The 7,486-nt window shown below is 40.9% G+C and overlaps 1 protein-coding gene across 2 annotated transcripts; it reads left to right on the top strand.

Moving 5' to 3' along the window:
- Positions 1-1,185: 1,185 nt before the first annotated feature.
- On the top strand, positions 1,186-6,150 carry zgc:114041 (uncharacterized protein LOC574425 homolog). 2 transcript variants are annotated; one of them, XM_037099032.1, is made up of 5 exons: positions 1,186-1,572; positions 2,559-2,776; positions 2,875-3,018; positions 3,388-4,170; positions 5,029-6,150. In XM_037099032.1, the coding sequence occupies exons 2-5, from the start codon at positions 2,575-2,577 to the stop codon at positions 5,208-5,210; spliced, it is 1,311 nt and encodes a 436-aa protein (XP_036954927.1). In that variant the 5' UTR covers positions 1,186-1,572; positions 2,559-2,574; the 3' UTR covers positions 5,211-6,150. The 2 variants fall into 2 exon arrangements, with proteins under 2 accessions (XP_036954927.1, XP_036954926.1); XM_037099031.1 differs by having other exon boundaries at positions 1,187-1,572; positions 2,556-2,776.
- Positions 6,151-7,486: the final 1,336 nt, after the last annotated feature.

The following is a 7,486-nucleotide window of genomic DNA, read 5'->3' as shown; positions in this document are numbered from 1 at the left end:
AAAAGGGAACTTTGTAAACTACAGCTGGTGATCTTTACAGGATAAAAGTTTACAGTGAGTACTATTTATGGTCCAAACTGTGAAAAGAGAAGTTACACATAAAGATGACACAAATTGAACCAGGCAGCTTCGCATTCCTGACCGCTGTTTGACATCCAACCTGCGTAAACGTCTTTAGGCATATCGATGTCTTTTCCTGTTCATTTCAGGAATGTTGAATGTAAGTTGTGTTTTCTTAAAACTGTACAAAGAGACTCCAGGCTACTGTCAATCGGTCACTTTATTTGACTCCTTTCATGTTGTTAATAGATGTGTGTAAATTGAGCTGTTAGCCCAGACAGGGGTGCAGTGCAGGAGGAAATGTTGGAACATTTTAAAGCCCTCCAGATGCTGGATGTACCAAATAGACTTCACTGTGGTACTGCAGTAAGAGGGGGACTAGACAGTTAAATACTTTCACGTGTTAATGTAAAAATAAATAAATTAATAAATAAATAAATGGATAAAAAATGGATTAAAAAAACTGCTTTTGAAATTCCAAAGTAAAATGAGATATGTAACTAGCACCAGTGGTGTAAAGTAATTAAACTCTGGCACCTTTTGTTTAAGTACAAAGTGCAATCTTGATGTCATTTATCCAGTGAGGTTAGTTATTTAATGTAATTTTGTACCACAAATTTTAGTGAAAAGAATTTTACTTTTGTATTATTGAGTGATATTTGGTGATACTGATTTCCATTCAGGAAAAGGAGAAATAAAACCAGACAATTTTCTTCATTCTGAGTAAAAAGAAAGTTTTTAAAAAGTAAAGATAAATTAATTAATTTTTAAAAAGAGGCTATTTTTTTTATAATTACTTTTTTGTACCTATATCAAACATCAGACAGCCACAGTAAATCATAATTGTGACATACTTTCAACATGAGTATAAATTTGACTTAAAATAACTTTTTAAAAAAATTACTTTCAATCATCTTTTCATCAGTTTATTGGGGCGGAAATGACCTCCAGTAACTCTACTTGCAGATTCAAGCTGCATAGCACAATCCAGCTTTACATATGCTTTGGGAAAAAAGCACAGCCTGATGTTTTTACTGAGGAATTACGCTTTTTTCGTGTATATACAAAATACAAAATTAATTCACTCACCCTCCCTTGTGAGACGCTTGATTTCGCTTTATTTTGGGACCCGGAAGTTGCGCACGCTGTGGCTCAGCGGCCGCTTGATGAAAAGCCGGGGTGACGTCTGGCCGGTGACAGTCGGGCTCACCGATGATGGTGATAGTTAACAGCTGTTGGAGCGAGTCTGGAGGGTTGTTGGCTGGGAGGGTTGTTGGCTGCGAGGCTTGATCAAAAGTGGCGGAGAAAGGGCGAGATAAAATCGCAAAAATCCATGGTAACATCCGCGCTAGCATCCATGGTAACGGCCGTTAGCTTTACGCGGTGTCCTTCCGATTACCTTAAGTTTTGGAGTAAGAGCGCAGTAGAATAATAGAATCGCCCGGCGAGGAGAGGTGATTTTCGAGGCAGACATGCTGAGGACGCCAGGGCCAGGACGGTAGCGGGGAAAAGGTAAGCTTTACATTTTATTTCTAGTTTTTTGTTGTGTTTTTTTTACTTGCGAGTTTGCTCGGATGTTTGTGTCAGCTTTATGTGCAGAAACTACTATGCGGAGAAGGAAGGAACAGAAACATCAGCTCTTTAAAGTTCCCTCCTCACTGGAAATGTAATTCTTATTGGCGTTGTTTTGTTGGACTGGTGATTGTAATATTTACTTTATTTGTTTTTTTACACGTGGAAGATAAAAAATATCCGTTTTTGAGTGAACCGCTTGTTTGTTTTTGCTTGTCCCAAACCCAAACTGCAGAAAATCACTTGATGGTCGAGCTGCTACGATTAATCGAGTAGTTGACAACTTTTTTTTTTTTCGATAACCAATTTACTCCCTTTTAAAGAAAGAGAAAATAAAAAATTCTACGGTTACTGTTGTGTAGTTTTGAAGAAGAAATTCAAACTCTAAATTTGAACATGCACTTGATTAGTGAGGTAACATGATCCCCAGAACACTGTTTGAAGCTAGGAAAGGTGGGAGGGTCTTCCGCACATAAATAAAGCAAAACCATATTAAGTTGTGTTGTCCTTCAAGGTCAGACTGATTACTCAGTTGCAAAAACTAAAAGTTGTTTCAAGCATTTTTTTTTTTTTTTTTTTTTTTTTTTTTTTAAGCAAATACTTTCTGGTTGCTTCACTCCTCAGCAAACTGAATACCTTTTTGGTTGTGCACAAAACAAAACATTCTACCCATGTTCTGACATTTTCACCGGCCTAACAATGATAATAATCAGCAGATTAACTGGCAGATGGCTGTTCCTCGTTAAATTGAAAGCAGAAGATGACTGGTTACCAGCGGTAGTGTTTCATTAGTTTGACCCAGTTTCTTACAGCTGCTGGGTTGTGTGTGTGTGTGTGTGTATCTGCATTTTACCTGCTCATATTCATGAGCCCCGCCTACACTTATCACAGCTTATCAGTTTTATTGCTTGACAACCACTCAGCAGAGGCAGGCAGGAGAGGATGAACTCCCGGAGAGCTGGACCTCCTCACAGGGGGTTTGGCTGGGTCGTGGTCATGTCGGCCTTTTTCATCATGGGCCTCACAACTGGCATCTTCAAGAATTTTGGCCACTTCTTCCTGGACATCCAGTGTCACTTTGGAGTCCCGACCAGCACCACTTCCTGGGTCTCCTCCACTACGATTGCCATGTTTCACCTCGGAGGTACAGATAGTTTTCAGCTTCAACTTTTTGGTCGTTTCTTACTTGTGTGTGTATTTATTTATTTATTTTTAACTGGTGTGTTTTCATTTTCTCCTCAGCTCCTGTGGTCAGTATGCTGGTTGTGCAGTTTTCTCAGAGAGCTGTCATCATAGTCGGTGGCCTGCTGACTGCCTCGGGGATGATTCTGTCATCTCTGGACCTCAGTCTGCCCTGGCTCTACCTCACTATGGGCATTCTGCAAGGTAACCCACTCAGAACATTCTCGAAACTCAGAAGGATTGCGGTTGTTCTCACACATATGTTTAGTCTGACGAATGCCAAATTAAATCTGCCATCCATTGAGACCTGTGTTGGCCATTCGGTCATGGTGTTGTAGCCATCTGCAGCGGAGCTCAGCTTCTGCTTGAGGATAAATCTGCGGAGGTGTTCACAAGCTGTTTAATGTGGCAGAAGGGGAAAAGACATTGAGCTGCTTCTCAATTTTAGGTTCTTTAATCAAGTGAAAAAGTCTGTAGGACATTGCGGTTCAGACATTGCTTCATTCACGCTGATACAAAAGGACCCCCCCGAAAAAATGTACATTGTCACATCTTTCCATCTTCCTTTTTCAGGATTGGGCATTTCCCTCGCGTGGATCCCTGCCAACAGCATGGTGAGCCACTACTTTGTCCGGTGGCGTCCCATCGCCTACGCCATCGCCAGCTCTGGTGAGTGCATCTTCGCCGTCATGTTCAGCCCCTTCTTCCAGTGGCTGATTGAGATGTACAGCTGGCAGGGTGCCTTGCTCATCATCGGAGGCCTCCAGCTCAACCTGTGTGTCTGCGGCGCTCTCATGAGACCCCTGAAGACAGTCCAGAGCCCGCCACAGGAAACCAAAGACACTTTAGAAGGCGACGCCGCTGTGCTCCCACCAAAGAGGAAGGTTATCTTCCAGTGCTCACTGATGAGAAAGCCTGAACTTGTCCTCTACATCCTGTTCGCCATCTTTTCGGCGCCAGGGTTTTTCATCCCACCCCTCTTTCTCGTGCCCTTCGCCACCAGCCTGGGGATGGATAACTACTGGCCGGCGTTCATCCTCTCGGTGCTGGCGTTATCGGACCTGGCGGGGAGGCTGATCTGTGGGTGGATAGCCAACATGAGGCTGATTAGGAACCTGCAGCTCCTCGCCATGGTGGTCACTCTGCTCGGGGTGGTGCTCCTGCTGCTGCCGGTCTGCCATAACTACTGGGTCATCGTGGTCTTCACGTCACTCTACGGTTTCCTGTTTGGCTGCGTGGTGTCCATTCACGTCACCACCATCGTGGACATTGTAACTCTGGAGGGATTCGACAACGCGCTAGGGCTGTTCATGCTTTTCAGGAGCATCGGTGGCTTCATCGGCCCGCCTGCTGCAGGTGAGCAGTCTGTGTTTTAGTGTAAGAGAAATGCTCAAAGATTGCCACTTGCATGCTTCTGTCACATTAGCATAGCGATATTAAATTAAATGTTTGTTGTTTAGCCCTAGGGTTAGGGTTTGGCTGTACTTTGTGTTTAAGGCTAGTTAAGCATATGCTAACAAGCTAAACTAAGGCCCATTTCCAATATCCAAACTCACAAACTTAAACTGTGAGGTGCATTCTGGGTAAGTCCATGAAGGGCTGGGGCTGTCCCACTGTCAAATCATCAAGTGCAGGACATACATCTCCGAGTCTTTTTGAGTCCTTTGTGGACACATTCCAAAGTCCACATTTCTGCAGACTTCGAGGAAGACATTACCCACAGCTCACAGCACTGTTGTGTTAAACACGGGGTTACTCTGAGTTACAAGAGGAAACTACTCTATGCAAATAAACTGTTCTGATTTTTTTTTTTTTTTTCTCCAGAAACGTCAGACCAAATATATTAACTGTTTTTATATATAACCTAACAGAGCGTTGGTTAAATCTTGGTTTTGTTCCAAAGTAAAGAGGTGCAGGGATATTTGTGTTTCTAAGAATCTGTTTGTTTTCAGGGTATGGAAATAACCAAAGCTCTGTATTCTATTCTTATAGAATGACTTGAAGCACAAGACAAAGGAATAGCCTGTACTCAGATGATTAATATACAATAATTCCTTCCCATAACAATTCCTTGATTTCCCCAGAGATTAACACTCAGTCAGATATAGTATGTCGGCACTGACCTGTTGAGTCTACAGTCTCCTGAAGGAATGGATATGTCTGTTCATTTATTCATCAGTCCCGCCACACTGTGTGCTTCTGTTTCTCGTGCAGGCTGGCTGGTGGACGAGACCAGCGACTACAGCGCCGCCTTCTACCTCTCAGGCCTCTGCCCCATCCTGTCAGGAGTGTTTGTCGTCCTTGTTGACCACCTCATTCAGAGGAGAAAAGCCACGGAGGCCGAAGATTGTCAGGCCATCAGGCAGAAGGACTGGGAGGCAGGAAATGTCAAGTGAGACTCTTTCGCCTCGATGACTTCAAGGTACCGAAAAGACTCTCTGTCAGCTGCTGGGCAGGTCAACCCAGGTTTCAAGTTAGGCTTGCGCACAAACCGGTTGATAAATCACCTTGGTGCTTATTAGAGGCTGTGAATGTCTTCCAGCCGCTTCCATCTGTCAGTGTTCGCCCTGGGCTGAAAGGGGGGCTGACAGGGTTTTTTTTGTTTGTTGTTTGCTACCTCAAGCAAGTGTTTTACGAATTTTTAGAAAATGTTTTATGTTTTTTGTTTGTTTTTTTTATTGAACAACAATGGAAAACAGAAACACCCCAGTTTTCATTTTTTAACATTGTGGACCAAAAACTTTAAATTCACAATATTTTCCATTTTTATATCTAGGGAAATGTTTCAGATGGCTCCTGCTTGCGTCATTGGCTTAAACTGCAGATAAGCTGAGCTGATGCCAGTTACAGTGTTAAAAGAAGAAGGCTGGTGATGTTATCTAACTGTTTGTGGTCTGTTTTACTGGGTTGCTACTGCAGTGTCACAACAGATGAAGTTTTCAAGGAATCTGTCTGTGATAAGTCAAAAAAAAAAGTCTTAAAGGCTGGATTATTTATTTTGTCTCTTTAGTGATTCCTCTTTCTGTGCAAATGAGGCTAAGATGAAGTCTGAAAGAAAAAAGGAATGGTCATTTTCAACCACCTGAAATATGAATTTACTTGATGATTGTAGAACTTAAAACTCACTTTTGTTGCCCCTGAAGTTCTGTAATAGCAATTCTTATACGCACAAGTCATCCCTGCACCCTCTTAAAGCTTGAAGAAATATGTTCGCCCAGGAATTAGTCTTAACAAATACTAGTAGATGATTTGGTTTCAGTTTACATCTGTATTTTTGATGTTAGAGGGTTTGTATCATGTTTTAAGAAATAAAAACACTGCACAGATGGTTTTAAAGGCCTGACTCTCATGTCTTACTTTTCCCAATCCTCTGTAGTGTTGGTCTCGTCCTGCCTTTTGTAACTCTCTCAAAGGGAGATCCTAACCAGCCTGGTCAAGCTGTCAGGAGCTGCCCACCAAAACATGTAACTGAAACCAGGAAGAGGGTATTTGTAGTGTCATCGTTTTAGGAATGCGGTATGCACTGTAGGAATGGCTCTCCAGTTAAAGTGCAGTTATGTAATCTAATTATCCAATCAGCTCCAGCCTCTCAGGACACATGTGGGAGCTGTGACTATTATTATTTTACTTTTTACAGTCAGGGTCACACTGGATGCATCTTCTCAAATGTGAAAATGAGTTGAGTATCTTTTGGGTTTTTGATTGTCAGTCAGATTTTTAAAAAAAAAGAAGGAAAAAAAACAAGCTTTTTAGATATCAACTTTGGGACATTTTGATTTTTGGATAGCTTTTATGGACCAAATGTTTAGTCCAGAAAAATAAAGGTCAGTAGTGAAATGAATAATTTACAGGGGCAATATAAAGTTTGTTTTAATAAAACTACATGTATATACTCTAAATATATAGTACATGTTCTACATTTAATTATTGATCAATATATCCAATAATGTACTCAAAGTACTGTACTTGTGTAGAATTTTGATCTACTTAATTCCAGTATGTACGTTTTCTGCAACCTTATATTTTCACTCCATTGCAGTAGTTTGGAAGCTGCTAATATATTTTCGATCCACTACATTTATTTGAAAACTTTAGTTACTAGACGTCAACATATTGCCAAATTAGTGCATGTCTTCATGATTGTTATTTTATTGATGATCAGATTTAAAATAAATAAATAAAAAATCCGACAATCAGAAAATGCATACTACAGGACGTTTGGTAGAAACTGACAATAAATGTTCTTGAGACTTTATCACCAGTATAAGTTCTATTGTGTGGATGACTTTTATTGAAGTAACATTTTACCTCCATCTTTTACGTGAGATTTTGGGGTATATTTTACAACACTAAATGTTGATTGAAATGTTTTGGTTTCTTCTACAGGTATGTGCATCACCCCCACCCATTCACTCATAGTCAGGACACAGTGAATACTGCACATCACAATTTTCTGCAGCTCATGTTTGTTTATAAAATGTTTTGTTTTGTTCAAAGTCCAAGACTCAGATATTAAGTTGTTGTTGTTGGAGAAAAACAAGCTGAAAAATCCTGCTAATTGTGACGTAGTGGCTGGGGAATTTTGGGCACTTTTGGAAATATCCAATATACAGATATTGATAAACTGGTATATAGCTCAAACTTCCAGTTAAGTTTGGGTTAAAGACCTGAT

This window comes from Acanthopagrus latus, chromosome 5 (assembly GCF_904848185.1).
Source record: "Acanthopagrus latus isolate v.2019 chromosome 5, fAcaLat1.1, whole genome shotgun sequence".
NCBI classification, from domain to species: Eukaryota; Metazoa; Chordata; class Actinopteri; order Spariformes; family Sparidae; genus Acanthopagrus; species Acanthopagrus latus.
The sequence above is the reverse complement of the archived record's forward strand: the minus strand, read 5'-3'. Positions and strand labels throughout refer to the sequence as shown.

Coding starts and splice junctions, on each gene's coding strand:
- zgc:114041 (XM_037099032.1), top strand. CDS start 2,575: ATGAACTCCCGGAGAGCTGGACCTCCTCACAGGGGGTTTGGCTGGGTC. Junction 2,777..2,874: donor TGCCATGTTTCACCTCGGAG/GTACAGATAGTT, acceptor TTTTCTCCTCAG/CTCCTGTGGTCAGTATGCTG. Junction 4,171..5,028: donor CATCGGCCCGCCTGCTGCAG/GTGAGCAGTCTG, acceptor TTTCTCGTGCAG/GCTGGCTGGTGGACGAGACC.